Source organism: Rosa chinensis, chromosome 2 (genome assembly GCF_002994745.2).
Source record: "Rosa chinensis cultivar Old Blush chromosome 2, RchiOBHm-V2, whole genome shotgun sequence".
Lineage (NCBI taxonomy): Eukaryota > Viridiplantae > Streptophyta > Magnoliopsida > Rosales > Rosaceae > Rosa > Rosa chinensis.
This window is the reverse complement of record NC_037089.1, coordinates 46,913,300-46,931,616: the sequence shown is the minus strand read 5'-3', so window position 1 is coordinate 46,931,616 and position 18,317 is coordinate 46,913,300. Positions and strand designations below refer to the sequence as shown.

At 37.8% G+C, this 18,317-nt stretch overlaps 2 protein-coding genes across 2 annotated transcripts; one reads left to right on the top strand and one right to left on the bottom strand.

The window, feature by feature from the left end:
• Nucleotides 1-6,667: 6,667 nt before the first annotated feature.
• Nucleotides 6,668-7,352, bottom strand: LOC121051256 (transcription termination factor MTERF6, chloroplastic/mitochondrial-like). The gene is made up of 3 exons (XM_040513430.1): nucleotides 7,050-7,352; nucleotides 6,742-6,969; nucleotides 6,668-6,679 (listed from the first exon to the last, which is right to left on the bottom strand). Exons 1-3 carry the CDS (start codon nucleotides 7,350-7,352, stop codon nucleotides 6,668-6,670), a joined length of 543 nt encoding a protein of 180 aa, XP_040369364.1.
• A 6,687-nt stretch (nucleotides 7,353-14,039) lies between these two features.
• On the top strand, nucleotides 14,040-14,819 carry LOC112187656. The gene has a single exon (XM_024326537.2). It carries the CDS (start codon nucleotides 14,040-14,042, stop codon nucleotides 14,817-14,819), a length of 780 nt encoding a protein of 259 aa, XP_024182305.1.
• Nucleotides 14,820-18,317: the final 3,498 nt, after the last annotated feature.

Genomic DNA, 18,317 nt, shown 5'->3' with positions numbered 1-18,317 from the left:
CTGTCAAAACTTGTATGCCATAATATGCACTGATCCTGGATAGGATAGAAGGCATTAGGGTAACCACCATAGCCAAACAAGCATGTGTCCCCAATTGTGCCCGTCGTGGGACTCCTTAGAATGAACCCCTTTGAGCCTACGTTGAAAACCTTTGTTTCATCACCCTCACTACCCTACCATGAGCTTAGTACAGGATATCTCTACCCTTGTCTTAGGGACTTAGTAGAGCATGACATAGTATGTAGGGGTGACGATGAAAGACAAGTGTGGGGTGGGGAAAATCCAAGAAAAAAAGAAGAAAAAGAAAAAAAAAATTTGCCGTAAAAAAAAATGAAAATGAGAAAGAAAGAAAGAAAAGCGGCAAAATAGAAGAAAAATTGAAAAGAAAACTCTTGGGAAATTGTTGAAGTGTGGTTTTCGGACTTTCAAATTTGTAGAAGGCTCAAAGTTGAAAATTATGCCTTTGTCCATTCCCATGTTGGTTAGAGTGAAGGTTTGGCCCAAAACAATGATATTTAGCCTACAAAAATGATGACATAAGGTGGTCCATATATGCTCTGCTAGGTCCTTAGGATTTTTGTATCCTTAATCTTCATTTCGAAAACCCTAGCTTAGCCCCATTACAACCTGTTTTAAGTGCTGACTTGATCCTTGAGATGGGCAGTCTTTGGTTAGTGGAGTCAGGTACGCAGTCGAGCTTATGGTTTAGGTCCATTTGTGCACTTAGTCATTTCATGAGGTCTTTAATAAATTCTTCACAAAATGCGTTTATTGATGAAATATGCAAGCTGTTTGTTGCCTTACAATTTATTCTCTTGCATATACTTGAGAGTGAAGCTTTTAAGCATAGCCATTTCTGAGAGAAAAATCGAGAGTATGCCCTGTGAGTTTGGATTGGACTTGTTCGAAACATGCTATCATTCACTGTATAACTTAAGTTCTCCATATCTTGCTTAGTCATATGAATGTCACAGGTTTATTAACCATGGAATTATCTATGCAATTTTGATTAAGTGTTTAACGTGAAAGCCATGAGTTTGGAGTCTCTGAGACAACAGTTAGGAGCAATAGAGTCATTTACTTGCTTTTCGTTGAGTCTTTGTTTTGTTTTGTTTTGTTTTGTATTTTTGTTTTGCTAAGGGACTAGCAAAAGCTAAGTGTGGGGTAGTTGATAGGAGAAAAAAGTGTGACAATATTATTGAATATGTGCCCCATTTTAGCATTGTTTCTCCCTTAAGTTTCGTGTTTTGAGTCAGTGAGTCGTTTTCAGAGTCTTGTTGAGTGTTTGGAGTGAAATAGGCGAAAAAAGTAAAATTCATGAAAAATCCTAGCTGGATCAGGATTCCTAACTGTCAACTGTTTTTGCGGTCTTTAACATTTTAATTCCCTTTATTTTCTCTAGAAAATTCTGATATTCTCCTGCTTGTTGTAGGAAACATTGCCTGGTGGAACTCTTGGAAACAGCAATGATGGAGTCATAAAATAAAGCATTAAGATATTTGACCAAGCAATGAAGAAGGGAAATAAAGGAGAAAAGAAGTTTTCAGTTGAGGAATAAAAGAGAAAGACGTTTCAGCTGGAAAATAAATAAAGGAGAAAAGAAGTTTTCAGCTGAAGAATAATGGAGAAAGACGTTTTCAGTTGAGGAATAAAAAAGAAAGATGTTTCAGCTGAAAAATAAATAAGAGAAAGACGTTTCAGCTTGGAAATTAAAGGAATTGCCCTATTATGAGAGGAGTTAAGGCCATAAAGGAGTCGTTTCAGTTGGGAAAGCCAACCAATGCTCCCCTATAAATAGGCAACATCCAGAACATAATTTGCATCACTTCCCAGCCAAGATCACTTCCTGGCCAAAAACCATTCCAAGACTGCCCAATTCACTCCTTAAACTTTCATCACCTACAAGACCGTGACACCATCCATCCATCAATCTACAAAGCTCTAAGGCGCTTAGTCAAGGACGCTCCACCACCATCGCAGAGACGAGTTCATCACCGTGTTGCTAAGCCGCTGAGGAAAGCTTCAAAGTGTAACTATGACTCTACTTATAATTTTTGTTTCGGTTTTGTGTGTTTCAATTTGTGAGTTGTGTAATTGGAGACATGAAATTTTCAGAATATTTTTATTAATATTTTTGAGATTTTCAGTTTATTATTGAGTTAATTTTGAGAATTCTTTTATGATGCATGTTACAATCTTGTGCCCTTTTATGTGTTTTGGTAATTTTCAGAGTTAGGTTTATAAGTTTGCATGCTAGAATAACGGTGAGAGTTTTTGTGTGTTTTCTTAATTTACCAAGAGTAATTGTTATTTGTTAAGACGCTGAGTTAAACAAGTAGCAATTAGTTCTAACGGGTGGTAAAAACTATGTTCAATGGTTAAACGATTCTGGAAATTACGTGTTAAATTCTATGTGTAATGGTTAATTTGCACGTGTGAGTTGATTCGAGGGTTAGATAATACTACTAGTTAAGAGAATTACGCTGAGTGTTTTCGAAAATCAGTAGTATTAGGCTTGGTAAGGACTTTTCCGATCCAAGCCTACATTAGAACGAATCAGATAAATGGATTGATCCGCTGAGGCTTTTCATTTTGGCTCTTATCTAGGCATTTAAGGTGGGCACATTTTTGTAGCATGTTGAAATGAATTTTCTGTTTTTACACTTAGTAATTTCTGAGTGGTATTGGTCTAGGTTAGGGAAGTCGATCATTGTAGATAATTTTATTTTTTTTGTTTTTATTTTTTTAAGTAGATTAGAAACCAAATTCAAAACCCCCCATTTTATTCTTTTATTTGTTAATTGACCTTTTTGTGTAGGTGTACCCTACAATCCCCGGACTGAACGATCCTTGCTTATCCTATACTGACAACTACATTTTGCAGGGTTAAATTGTGAGGCTATTTCAGCCGCATCACAGGCCCTGGCCCCAGCTAGGATGCGTGGGAGGCCCGTGGGTTCGAAGGATACTTTGGCACATTCCAATCCTTTAATCATCATGACTCAAAATCCATCTCATGAGTATCTTCCGGGTTATGGTTATCGTTGGGGGACGCCTCAACGTCAAACCCTATTCTTGAGAATATAGAGCTCTATGAAACTTACACTAGTGTACATGAGATGTGGGATAGAAACTCCATCATAATTGATGATGTAGTTACGCATTTTGTTGCGCATGAGTTTGTTGAGTCCGATGATGTCGAACCACGCTCCGTTGATGAATGAATGCCAACGTAGAGAGTTTTTGGCCTAAATGGAAAGATGCGATCCAGGTTAAGATGGATTCTCTAACGAAGAGGAAGGTTTTCGAGCTAGAGATGCCAACACCTCCTAACATAAAACCTGTTGACTAATGGGTCTTCGTTAGAAAGCGTGATGAGAAAAAGAGATGGTAATCTCACCTTATGGTGCAAGGCTTCTCACAAAACGCCCTGGAATCGACTACGATGAGACATATTCTCTCGTAATGGATGTCATTGCACTCCACTACCCTGTCAGTTTGGTAGTTTCCGAATAACTGAACATGCAGCCTACAAATGTGGTCACTATGTATCTGTATAGGGATCTAGATACGGAATATACATGAAGATTCATGGTGAACTTCATTTACCCAAGTCAAGTGGCTCTAGACCATGGAGCGTGTTTACAAAGAGGTTGAAACGCTCACTAAAGTGACTACTTGATTGGGAAGGGATATGCCCACGCGTTTCTATGACAAGTTTCAGATTCTATCGCGGTTCATGTTGGACATGATCTTCTTTAGAAGCCCTTAAAGAGTTAAGGGAAACCGTTGAACACTTGAAATCTGAGTTTGAGATGAAGGATTTTGGGAGAACACGATTATGTCTCAGTTTGGAACTTGAGCATCGTGTCGATAGATGCTTAGGCATTTTGACAAGGTCAAACCTTCAAGCACCCCCATGATCGTCCGTAGTCTTGATCCTGAAAAGGATCATCTTCGTCGAAAGGATGATGACGAAGATGTGCTAGAGGCAAAAGTGTCTTACTTAGTACAATAGGCGCATTATTGTACTTATCTCAATGCACAAGACCAGACATCTCATATGTTGTGAACTTGTTAGCTAAGATATAGCTCTGCGCCAACGCGACGCCATTGGATTGGTGTAAAAGATATCTTTCGATACTTGAGATGTACGATTGATATGGGCTTGTTCTATCCCTACGAAGAGATGATGGATTCGGACCCATCACACACCAGAAACGCCGCCAACGCTGGCCTGCGTTCTCTATCCCCATTCCAAAACGACATGTGTTTTGGAAGGTTTTGCTGATGTTGGGTATCTGTCTGACCCACACAATGGTCATTCCCAATCCGGTTAAGTGTTCACCATGGGAAAAGACCGTGACATCTTGGAGGTCTACATATTAGACCCTAGTCGCTATATCTTCGAACAATGCAGAGATCATTGCTCTTCATGAAGTGGTTCGTGAATGAATATGGATTGGATCCATAATTACGCATGTTCGAGCAGTTGTGGTTTGAAGTCTCCCACAGATGAGCCTACGAGCATTTAGGATAATGCTACTTGTTTTGAACAAATGAGGCAAGACTACATCAAAAGCGACAACACCAAGCATAATCAGCAACAACAGACACTCCTCGAGATCAAAGTGAACTAGGTTCGATCTGAGGACAGTGAGGCAGACTTGTTTACTAAGTCATTGCCCAATACCACGTTCGAGAAACATGTGGCAAGAATTGACTTGCGGAAATTATCTGAACTCCCATGATCGTAGTCATCAGGGGGAGGTGCAGACATCAGGGGGAGATGTCTACATGTTCGTCTCGAATCGTGAAGGGTGTGTTGTGCTCTTTTTCCCCTTCGACCGAGGTTATTTTTGTCCCACTGGGTTTTTGTTACTCGGCAAGGTTTTTAACGAGGCAACGAGAGAAGCACCGCGTTTGGGCAACACAAGGGGGAGTGTTGAAGGAAAACCTAATTTGTGTTTAGCCCAAACTCTAGGTTACTTGACCTAGTGGTAATAGGATTTAATTAGAAGGATCTAGAATCCTAATCAATGTAGAATTACTTTCCTTGTATGATTGAGATTCTATGCATTGTAATCCTCTATATAAAGAAGCCCCTATTATCAATGAGAACACACAGCAAATTCATCTCAAATTCAGTTTCTCTACAACAAACATTTAATTAACATATCAAGAGAGTATCGTCCAAAATTTTTTAAATTAGGTGTCCTTAAACAGTTTTTCATAATCTTGATATTTAATTAACATATAAAGAGTATCGTGCGAAATTTTCTAAATTTCACAATATTTTGAGAAATTTTTGAAATTACCGCGAAATTCTTGATATCCTAGCTCATGGCCCACGCTCCCAATTGGGGCCCAAACTCAAAAATTCCAAACTTCGGCCTAAATTTGAAAAATTTGGACAAAAGACTAGGTAAAGTTAAGGTGATCCGAACCTTGGTTGCCCAAGGTATGTCAAAACACTCCAACCATCCTTGCTAGGATGTTATTTGGTTATTTTATGTACATTTATATATACAGCTTCTCCATATATCTAACCCTCTTTCCATCATTTATCTCGAAAATTCATCAATATCTATAATTTCTCAATATTTTCATCGAAATATCTATATATCAGACCGTCGAAATTTCCTAAATGGTAGATATTTTGGTCCTTGAAAAAACAATAAAATTTGAAATTATGTTTTCTATTGGAGAAATAATATTAAAAAAAAAATCATTATGACCAACTAAATGTTAAACTAGATTAAAGTTATGTGTTATCCTAAAGGGTTTTTTACTTCAACAGTGTCTGAACTCTTCGAGGACTTTTGAAATGATACCTGAACTTTCAAAGTAGTCAAAGTGATACCTGGACTCTAATTTTCTTGTCAACGGAATACCTACGTCAGAATTCCATTACGGGTCCATTATCTGGAGGCATGTGAGGCACATGTGATCAAAAAAGTGAGGGCAAAACAGACTTTTTATCCTAATTCCCCCTAAAATCGATCAAAAACTCCATTCTCTCCAAAGTTTGGAAGACATGAGATTCGAACCCCCAACCTCTCTCACAACAACTCAAATCCCCACCACTGGAGCACGAAATGTCCTCAATATAATGTCTCCAAACTTTATATTTATAGTCTTTTTAAGAGATACCGAATAATTATACAAAATATAAACCTTGGAAGACTTATTCGAACTCCCAATCTCTCTCACAACTCCTCAACTCCCGACCACTGAAGCACGAACTGTCCTCAATATAATACCTTCAAACTTTGTATTTATACTCTTTTTAGGCGATACCGAATAATTAAACAAAATACATAAACCTTCCAACACATAAGATTTGAACACCCAACCTCTTTCACAACAGCTCTACTCCTTACCACTGGAGCACGAGCTGCCGGTGTTATAACCTCTACACACTTTATATTTATAATGTTCTTAGGTGATAGATTAAACACAAAACAGAATCTTCTCTCTCTCTCTGTGTCCTGGTCTTCGACCTTTCTTCTTCTTCTTCTGTGTTTAGTTCTGCAATTCTACTTCATATTTTTTTCTTTTTTCTTCCTCCCCAATCCCCATCAAATCAACATCAGCCAGACTCAATTTTTCATCTACCAATCCTTTCTTCATCAAAACTTTGACAACCGAACATCTCGGGATGATCCTATTCTCCAAACTGAAACACAGAATTATAGGATATGTGGGAATCATTGATGCAGACCATCCCATCTTATTCACCAGAAAATCCATTGTCTGCATAATCTTCTTCTCAGACAAAATCATACACTGAGGGCTCTTCCTAAAAGCAGAGATAACATCATCATCAGACCAACCCCAACTCCTCTTGTAAATCTCGTGATTTCGATTCCATATGGCCCTACTGCTCTTCCCACACAATGCTCTCAGTGCAACAACAAAAGTTGACTTCTTCAAATCAAATCCCATTTCCTTGACCTCATTCACAAGCTGAACAAGCTCATCATGATTGTGCGTCAACACTTAGGTGTCATGAGCAAGCAACAGAGAAATGCATGCTCTGGGCATACCCAACTCTCTCTCAAAGCCTCAATATTGGGAATCACATTCATGGAATGATTCTCCAAGAACATCCAAGACTTGCGCTTCAAAACCGCCACAACATTCTCCTGGGAAATCATATTCCTGAGGAAATTATAAGAGGGCACAATCTGATTCTCCAAGCTTCTTGACAACAGATGTGGATTAAAACTAAGAACTCTAGCAAGGTCCACCCTTGAGAGCCCAACAGAGCTGAAAAACTCAATCTCGGGTGAAAGGGTTTTCTCAGCATCAGCTAAAAGGACTCTTGGGTGTGAGGGCAAATAAGCCATTTTGCTCTGTTTTACTGACACACATGCGCCTCACGTGATAAAATTAACGAACCCATAACGGAATTCTGACGTAGGTATTCCGTTGACAAGAAAATTAGAGTCCAGGTATCACTTTGATCACTTTGAAAGTTCAGGTATCATTTCAAAAGTCCTTGAAGAGTTCAGACACTGTTGAAGTAAAAAGCCATATCCTAATTTAGTCCATATATTTTTAAAGTTCATGTTAAATTACTTCACCTATCCCTAAGGGTTAATTACATATAAGTGCATATTTGAATGTTTTTTTAGCCATAAGGCCACCAACTAGGTTTTTTCCCTCATAAGACCACTAGATTAAAAAATGTGTTATATTTTAGATATAAAAACCAACATATTTACATAAATACCACTAGAGTAAAAAGTCAACAATCATTCTCTCTCTACTCTCTGGCGAGGTCTTCGGTCAACTCCGGCCAACTCCGGCAGACTTCAGGCGGGTCTCTGGCAAACTCCGGCGACCACAAAAGCTACTGTCACTAACACCAAAAGCTACTGTGGCTAGCAACAAAAACTATTCTGATGAGATTTTCGGCAACCTCCGGCGAGGTCACAAAAGCTACGTACTATCACCAACGAAAAAAGCTATTGTCACAAACAAAAGCTACGCTCCCCAAAATCAAAAGTTACTGACATACATACAAAAAGCTACTGACATAAGTACAAAAAGCTACTATAACGCAGGTACAAAGCTACTAAACCTGTAATAAAAAACTACTGACATAGGTAGAAAAAGCTATTATAAAACATGTACAAAGCTACTAAACTAATAATAAAAAGCTACTGACATAGGTACAGAAAACTACTATCACACATGTACAAATTTACTGGACCAATAATAAAAAACTACTGACATAGATACTGATTGCACAAAACCAACTAATTGTACATGTTGATAGTGTAACACAAATTCCAAACAAGAAATGCTAGAGATTCGAAATCACAACAAGAAAATTGAATTTCATTCGGAATCATGCTTTTCCAATTTGATAAGCCATTAACAAAAGACAACTTGTAATCAATCAAAATGAAAACAGAGAACCTACTGACATCAGCTTGAAAAGATACTAACATAAGCATAGAAAGTTACTATCACAGTGTTGAAAAACCACTATAACAGTTATTGAGAGCTATTGATTTGAAATTAATCAAAACAATAATAGAAAAGCTACTGTTATCAGCTTGAAAAGATACTAATGTAACCATAGAAAGCTAATTTCTCTGTATTGAAAAGCCACTATAACAATTGTAGAGAGTTACTGACTTGAAATCAATCAAAATGAAACAGAAAAGCTACTGACATCCACTTGAAAATATACTAAAATAGGCATAAAAAGCTACTATAATTGTGTTGAAAATCCATTATAACAATTATAGAGAGAACTAAACAAAATATGCACAACTAAAGGAAATTAAACGAATTGGATAAGTGATTTCTACATATTCGTTAACAAAATGCACAAACCACATAATTTGAACACTTCATGTTGTCAATTAATCTAAGCGAAAAGTACATTTAGTCTCGCCTTGCTATAATTACCACTACTCGTTGCAACTAAAGGAAGCTCAGGAACTTCTTGATCAAAAACACGAATAATTGAAGTTGATACATCTATTTATTTGCAAAAGCAACAAATGAGTGTTATGAATCATATCACAAGTAAAGTGCAAGATCAGAAATCAAACAACTACTTTTTACTTGACCATCAAACTTTGCACAATTCATAACTGCTAGAGATACAAAATCACACAACAAGAAAATTGAAATTCAATTTGTAAGCTCCCTAATCATACTTTCCCGAGGCCTGGAGATCCAAGCGGGAGCATGATAACACAAGGCAACGTCGACGACGCTCGAATCTACACCGAGAACGCAATTCGGAAGCGCACCAACATCAAATTCAAAGGGCAGCGGTGTCGGCCTTGCACGTGACGGAGAGATCAAAGCCGCTTTCTTCACCGCCGGAGAGATCTGAGTTGGACTTCAGTGAGAGAATCGGAGATGTGTAGAGAATATGAGAGATCTGAGTTGGACTCCAGTGAGGTAGATCCGATCGGAGCTTCTTCGTCATCGTCGTCGTTATCATCTTCAGGCAATGCGGCTCCGTTTCTAGGTTTTGCAAACTTGAATCCATTGGAATCTCACCAGATCGAAGGCAGTGGTCATCGGAATCGGGCCGGGGCGGGGCGGGGTGGATGGAGAGAGCGTCGTGCCTTAATCGGTGATGGGGTGGCTGGGCTTTGGTCGGGTTTGTGTTGTGGTTCAATTGATGGTGACAGTGATGAGAGATGGTGGCTGGAATTGATTATTTCCGTTGATTGCAGAGGGAAGAGAAGAAAAAGAGAGATCGGGGAGAGAGAGAGAGAGAGAGAGAGAGAGAGAGAGAGAGAGAGAGAGAGAGAGAGAGAGAGAGAGAGAGAGAGAGAGAGAGAGAGAGAATTTCTTTTCGTTTTGGCCAGATGATCATGGAGTTAGTGGAAGGGTAAAATTGTCAGGTTGAAAATAATTTAAAGCTACAAGTGGCCTTACGTATACAAGAAAACTTTGGTAGCCTTATGGCTAATTTAAGTTTCAAACTGACACTTGTGTGTAATTTTCTATATTCCTAACTACTTCGGGTAATACCTAACGTTTGTTCCAATTTTACCCTTCAAGGCATATCAACTATCAAGCCGATATTTTCCTCTCAGTGTAAAGTTCTTAACGCTCGAGTCAAAACTCCAAGCTGACGAGAGAGAATGATTGAGCCTCTCCACGATTCAAATTGGTCGTCGAGTTTTCAGATGTGGGTCGGGCCGGGTTGGCAGATCGGAGGCCGAGGGAAGGATGAGCCGACGGAGAGAGTGGCTGCCATTTTTTGTTTTGGGGAGAAATGTGAGGTTGGATATCGCTGCCGGAGAATCTGAGAATAGTTGGGGCCTCTCTCTCTCTCTGTCTCTCTCTAAGTTACTCTAAGGTCAGATCTTGATTTCACTTCACAGACCTCCCGAAAATGGAGAACTCCACGCAGCGCGACACGACCTCTGAGGTGTAATTTGGTGTCGACTTGGTTACTTGTCAATAGAGAACAGAGGTGATGCTTTGATTGCAAAAATAAGTGGTGGGTGAATATTTGTAGAATCTTTGAAGAAGTAAGGCGCGGGAGAGTGAGCTGAAGCAACTGAAAAACCATGTTTCGACCCAAAAGAGGCTTGTGAATGACCATGTTCCATATGGTGACCACAGAAAACAAGGAGCTGCATGTTGTCTATGAGACTATGAAGGTGGGATTCAAATGGCAGAGTACGTTGTGGGTGAATGTGTAGCTGGATTTGCCAAAATTAAATAGATTCTGGTTCTCATGGAGTGTGATTTAAGGGAAACTTTGATTTTGAACAATTACATGGAGTATAGGAAATTGTTTAAGTTGTCCTCCGAGATCAATGCCACTTTGTTGAAGTTTTTTGTGCCAATTTGTTTCTTCTTTTGCATTAGAAATTGAGAATTTTTTGTTGTTGTGTTATTGGGCAACTTGGTTGAGTTTTTGAGCTTCCTTACGTCGGAAATTGCAAAATGAGAAGTCAAGATAGTCTTTTGTTAGATAAGATTGTAGAAGTTGATATTGTTTTTGCTAGTGCTTATGCTGGGCGGATGAATAGGGTACGCCCAATTTTCAGTCCCAAGGATGGCAAGGATTTCTTCACTTTCACCCCTCTATCCTAAATGGTTCAAAGCTTGATTAATTGATGATCACTTGCAAGGCTTGATACCATATTAGTGTATGGCTCATATAGATTTTTATTTTGTGTGTGTGTATCAAGGCACATGTTTCAAAAAAATGAGAACTATAGAGCATCTTTTGTATTATATCAACCACATTGCAGCAATATATATAATAAGATAAAAATTTAACTGTGACATGAACCAATGAGTTGTGACATGACATGTACTGTGACATAAATCAATGAACTGTGAAATAAACTATCGTCACTAACCATGTCATTAATCATGTACTGTGAAATGTTATATATTTATCTCTTGCAAAAAATTTACAATGCATTTGACTTGATCAGTGACCTATAATGTGGACCTACAAGGTTGTGACGTGCAACCTTGACTGTGGCTTATAATGTGACATGTGACATGCATTGTGACCTGGTTAGTGACAAAAATTATGGTATCTGCCCTCCATGCAACTCAATCAGAATTTCACCCTCCCTCCATTTTTCACCACTCTTTTTTACAATTTTACCTTTTTACCTTCCTGTGTTCTTATATGACAGTGATTGAACCTTACTCTGCCCGACGTGGTTGGTCTCGCCACCCGGAAAATGCCAGACAACACAGCCAGTTCCGGATGTAGGACTTGGCAAAGGTCTAGTTACCTGCCTTCTTAGAGACAGCGTAGGCATGATGGCAGACGAAGGTGATGATATCGGTTAGATTGAGGCCTTCATGACGTCAGGGAGAGGGGCGGTATGGGCTTGATCAGTGGCCATGTCGCCTTCCAAGGCTTTGACGATGAAGAGAGATGATGGCATGAGATGTAAATTTTAGTCCTTTTAAGGTCATGTTACTAAGAGATGGAATGGTTTAACAAGAATTATTTATGCAACCTAATTTATCATAACACATGTATAGTAAGACTGTCAATTCCGACATGATCCGATAACACGACTCGAAACCCGCACGAAATAAAGCGGATTGAATCTGCATGATTAAAAAGCGGGTCGGCCATTGATCAACCCGCCATGACCCATTTAATAAATGGGTCAGCCACTGGCCAACCTGCCAACACGAAGTGAACCCGTATAATCCAATTATGTTGCACTTCTTTTTGAAATTTTGGACGTTGGGAGTATTTGATCATAGGATTAAACAATTTGAAATATTTTGCTTTATAATTATTTGATTTAATTATTTATGAATTATATATAATTATTTATATTCTTCTTCTTGTGGAGTTTTTAGTGAATTTAATCAATTTATGTATTTTTTTTTGTTAAATGGGTCGATTTTTTTTTGTTAACAAATGGGTCGAATTGTTAACCTTTAAATGTGTCATTTTGTCTAACATTACACGACCTATTTATTAAATAGGTTAAGCAGGTTGGAAACAGGTAACCCGTTTAATAAATAGGTTGGGTTTGGATTTTAATTTTTGACACGATTATTAAATGGGTTGGCTTTGGATTTGGGTTTGACTCTTGCGACACTATAAATACCTTGACCCGACACGACCCATTGACAACCCTAATGTATAGACGACCTTAATTATCATTTCCCCTTTTCTATTTGTACCTAGTAGACAGTTGTTCAGTGTTCACATAACATCATTTTCTCCCGGAAAAAAAACTTGAACCCAAATTTCACTTTTCATTATAATTGCTTCATCTTGAATTAGGCTCTCGTTTACATGAATTATGAATCTTTTCTGGACCTAATGGAAGCAAGATGTTACGTTTATCCCTAAACCTATACATGGAGTTTGGATTGCGTCTGGGAATATGAAGGGTGGATAGAACTTGTTTTCCACAAAGATTTGAACCTGATCAATTGTCGGCAAAGGATGGCTGAGGATCTCCTTTGTACTGCTCATGCAGTGAACACTGAGTTTATATATCACACAGCTATTGCATTGTTGCTGCTTATCTGCATAGAGCCACCGAGCTTATGAATTAGTTAGCCATCTAGGAGATTCCTTTCCCTGCAATTTAGAGATCCTCTTAAACCCTAACTTCCTATCTTTTTTTCATCTTGGTTATATCTAGAGAATAGATCAGACAGACTGCGTGGTCATCTTGTTCTATTTGTACTAAGTCAAATCCAATTATGCCTAACTTAATCATTAGAACACAAAAGCCAAAAATACATCTGGTAAATTATCGACATAACAAGCAGCATATTGAGAAATTGACATCACCTATCACTTTATTTTGATTGCAGACGGCAAAATGTTATTCTCGATTTCACCTTAATTAAGAGCATAGACCAAGAGATATGAATATATGATGTATATATGTATCAAGTGCTAACATAAAAACTTCAAGAAGCAGAGATTCTTTTAAGTCAGAGAAAGAAAAAACTTGTTGGCTGCTGTGTAGAGTTTGCTTGACATAGGTTTTGTTGGGTTTAATTAAAAAAAGAAAAAGATATTAACGGAAAACTTGTTGAGTGTAGACCATGTAGTTAGAGATTTTATAATTTTACCGGGCGTAAAAAATTTATTAAGTATATTTAGATATTTGCATGTTCGATTTAAAAAGAGTGAAAGACTCGTTTTCAAATCAAGTAAATCATTATTCGACATTTGCCACGAGTACTTTTGGCCACGCACGTCAACCCTCTCATCTTTCTTATCTAGAAGCGAATTGGAATCAGAAGCGAATGTGCTGGAGCGCCCTAAGTTTATGGCATATAAATGTGCCCACTACATTTACATAAGTCTTGTATCAACTACAGAAAACAAGCAACTTGCGTAGCTCGATAATATATAACAACTACACTTGCAGCCTGAAATAAGGTAAAGCCAATACCCAATATACATATATGATATATGTACGACGTCAACCTACCCCCATCCTTCTTCTTATCTATAACTGGCAAACCAACCTCTTCACCCTTGCTTCTAACCTCAAAACTCTCTGTACTTTCCATTAAAGCCAACAAAAATGGCTGCAGATGAAGTACCTCTGCTCAACCTCTTTGATTCCTACTGGTTTGAACACGTAATTTTCAGTTCCAAACCCCATGCAGCAGCAGCAAACAACCCAAGTCTCCAACTGGACCAAGAAGATCAAATACTCCAAGAACCAAACCCTTCAGGATTGCCAACTCTTATCGTGAGGTCACTAAGTGACCAATTCTTGGACACCAAGTCAAGCCTTTTCTCCGATTCGAGCTTCTCTCCCCACTCGGTTCTCCCCACTCGGTCACGAAAGCTTCAGACAATCCCCTCCGGCAAAGAAGTACTCATAGACTTCTCTAGAGAGAGTGTTCCTGAAAAACAAGTACTTGAGGTTGGGTCAGCACCACTGAGGAAAAGGGTGTTGCACAGTGAAAGATCAAAAACAAGGAAAATATTAGGGAGCAGCAAGAGCTTGTCGGACCTCGAGTTTGACGAGCTTAAAGGGTTTATGGATCTGGGGTTTGTGTTCACTGAGGAAGACAACAAGGACTCGAAGCTGGTTTCGATAATTCCCGGCTTGCAAAGACTAGGAGTTAGTGATGAAGGTGGGGAAGAAGATAGAGATGAAGAGAAGAGGATTGATGGAAGTCATCATCATTCACATGTTGTTTCCAGGCCTTATCTGTCTGAAGCTTGGGATGTTTTGGAATATCAAAGAAAAGAGGACCAGTTGATGAATTGGAGAGTTCCATCTGCTGTTGATAAAGAGATGAAGCATCATCTCAAGTTCTGGGCTCATACAGTTGCATCAACCGTAAGATAACATTGGCAGAGACTTCTTTTTGTTTTTTCCATTTTCCATTTTTTACTAGAAATTTCTTGGAAATAACTTCTTTTTCAGCTAGGCTACAATATGTGGCCGTCAATGCAGAATTTGTAAATGTAATAAACTGAGTGCGATTCTTTCTTTTGTGTGTTTTCATATTTCGAATTTTTTTAACTAAATATATTGCATTTGTTTTAGTTATTGACAATAGAAAGTATATTGTAAATGCTCTAGCTATGTGCTATTAATTCATTTATCTAAAGTCAAGATAAATTAAGCGAATCGGTCTTCTTGTAGCTTGGGTTGAATTTTACAAAATACATATAGTATGGATATTATTTAATAAATTTACTTACAAAAACGTGTTTATTACAAGATAAATTCTCCACATTACGTATTCTTTTGGTCTACTAAATTAATTGAATAGATGTTTTAAATTACAAATATTAAATAATTATAGGTACACGATAAATAAATAAAAATTAAAAAAAAAGTTCACAAATTTTAACTGGCTAAACACAATATTAATTTCAAATATCATATTTTATGGTTTCTTTCACAGCTGATACTGATATCTTCTGAATTTGAAACCTATTCCAAACCAAGTTGTCAAGTAGAGACTAAAAACTAAACCAAAATGGTCACAATGATCAAGGACAATGGTATAATTGCCATCGCTAAAAGCCAAAACGTGGAGCCATTAGGCCACTAACAAATGTTTCACATGGAGACTGGCTCCCAACTTTGAGCACGGTGTGGATCTTAACCCTAGTGCAGAAAAAGTGAGCTCCAACGTGATTCCCGCGCCCCTTAAGTTCTAAACAGAAAAGATCGAGGAGCTCAAAATTTATATACCAACTTTTTTGGCTTTCTAACCTCGAAGTTGAAACATGCATCATTGAAATAAACAACCTTATCACGTAATGTTCACTATACCCTTGCTCCTTTTTCTAAAGCTTCGTTAAGAATATACACAATCATATATACTACTTATAATGACATTACTTGGTGAACAATATTTGGTAATTATTATAACCAAAAAATAAAATAAAATATTTGGTAACTAATCACAATGTGTAACACTGTAGCACTCATTATGCGAACCGCCAGAAAAAAATAATCTAAAGTTAATCATGACATGTTCGATACCTAAATTTCAGTTGTAAAATACTGATCGATGATCCTAAACTGATTAAGAACAACCTTGTTGACGTGTTTTTAATTACCTTTTTTTTTTTTTTTTTGTCTTTTTTTATCATCAACAGGCATACTACTATACTAGTATGTATTTTCATAAACCAAATCAACTGTTCACATGTGATTTGTGAACGTTAATACATTTAATACTGTGCATGTACAAGGGCTTGTTCTATTCCTATTATATCTATATTCTATTATACAAACCAAATATAAAAAGAAGAAAAGAAATAAAGAAAGAAATGTGGGGTGGTATTAGATCCATCGCTTAATAAATCTCCTCTCCACCTTCCTCACCAAACAGATGATGCGCCATGCTCTTGGGGTCTTCTTATGCTGCCTTTGATATCAATAATTCAGATAAAGTATTTAATCCCAGATATTTCAAAGACCCGAAAAAGAGTTACAGATACTTCTAATGTGTACAGAACATTTACATGGACTTTGTAGTCAACTTTGGCATTGACTTATTAAAATCTAAATTTGTTTTGTTTATGCAGCTTTGGCATCGTCTGTATTTGAAGTTTGATCATGTGTAGCTCATAATTGTTATATGGAACAAACTTGTATTATGGGTTACTGGTCTACTTTGATCACCGGCCAACTCTAAACAGCTCCAACTGGGCTCTAAATCCAACTGTGTTAACATCAGTAGATTATTATACTGGTTATTGAAGCTGCATGCATTAAACGTGTGAAGTACGAGTTTTGGGTCAATTTTCGGTCGCATATCCACATCTCGACCGTTCAGTTTTTAGGTACTAGTGTATAAATCATCTCTGCAAATTTTCACCCTAAATGATAATCGTTAAGGCATTGATAACTGCCCTGAAGCTAGTCTAGTTCATGTTGACAGATTTAGTCCGACCATTGGTTTAAGCGAGTTAGATACCTAAACGATCATCAATTTGGCTAAAAATTTGCAGAGATGATTTATACACAAGTACCTAAAAACTGAACAGTCGAGATGTGGATATGCGACCGAAAAGTGACCCAAAACTCGAACTTCACACGTTAATTTCAAAGCGGAGCTCCGCTCTGGATAGGATCTATATATATATATATATATACAGCCCTTCTTGGCTGCTGATATCTGCACCTAAGCAAAAGGTGCGGATTTCCAGTTTTTCCCCACTTTCTGATCATATTTTCACATCTTAACCGTTCAGTTTTTAGATCCTAATGTACAGATCACTTCTGCAAATTTTCAGCCAATTTGATGATCGTTAAGGCATCTAAAACTATAATTTACCATTATAAACACGAACGGTTCCGGTTCGACAGATTCAATTCGTTCGTGTAAATTGCAGTTTTGGATGCCTTAACGATCATCAAATTGGTTGAAATTTTGTAGAGATGATCTATACATTAGGATCTAAAAACTGAACGATTAAGATGTGAAAATATGATCGGAAAGTGGGTAAAAATGGGAAATCCACACCTTTTTGCTTAGGTACGGATATCCGCACCTAAGCAAGGTTGTGTGTGTGTGTGTGTACGTGTATATACAGATCTTATCCAGAGCGGAGCTCTGCTTTGAAATTAACATGTGAAGTTCGAGTTTTGGATTACTTTTCGATCGCATATCCACATCTCGACAGTTCAGTTTTTAGGTACTAGTGTATAGATCATCTCTGAAAAATTCTCAGTCAAATTGATGATCGTTAAGGCATTGCTAACTGGCTTAAAACTAGTACAGTTTAGGTTGACAGATTCAATTCGTCCATTGGTTTAACGGAGTTAGATACCTTAATGATCATCAATTTGGCTGAAAATTTGCAGAGATGATCTATATATTAGCACTTAAAAACTAAACGGTCGAGATGTGGATATGCGACCGAAAAGTAACCAAAAACTCGAACTTCACACTTTAATTTCAAAGCGGAGCTCCGCTCTAGATAGAATATATATATATAAATTCGTTATAGAGCATATGCCGTTGGGATCATATGGCATCTTGACTAGGATACAGCTCTCCAATGCAAAATCGCTCCCCGTAAGAAGGGGTACAACACACCCCGTAAGAGGGAGGGTGAGGCAACCACATGTTTGTAGGGTTATCCTAGACGCCATGTTCCTCTGGTAATCACAGTAGCTAGCTTCCCAACTTCTGGATGGAGATGAGTCCAGCTCTGAAGGTTGGTTGTGCGATGTTTTTATGTTGAAGGGTAAAACAAATGGGTAACTTTGAAGGTCTATTAACCTCCCACTCATCAACTTTGTAGTTTGAAGCAAAGCTTCCAGGTTTATAGATTATAATCAAATAGAAATGAACATAAACAGAGGATACTCGTTTAG

Excerpts from the sequence above, each read along its gene's own strand:
- LOC112187656 (XM_024326537.2), top strand. The coding sequence starts at position 14,040 with ATGGCTGCAGATGAAGTACCTCTGCTCAACCTCTTTGATTCCTACTGG.
- LOC121051256 (XM_040513430.1), bottom strand. The coding sequence starts at position 7,352 with ATGGCTTATTTGCCCTCACACCCAAGAGTCCTTTTAGCTGATGCTGAG. Across the intron at positions 6,970-7,049 it reads AGGCTTTGAGAGAGAGTTGG|CTTGTGAATGAGGTCAAGGA; the intron begins GTATGCCCAGAG and ends GAGCTTGTTCAG.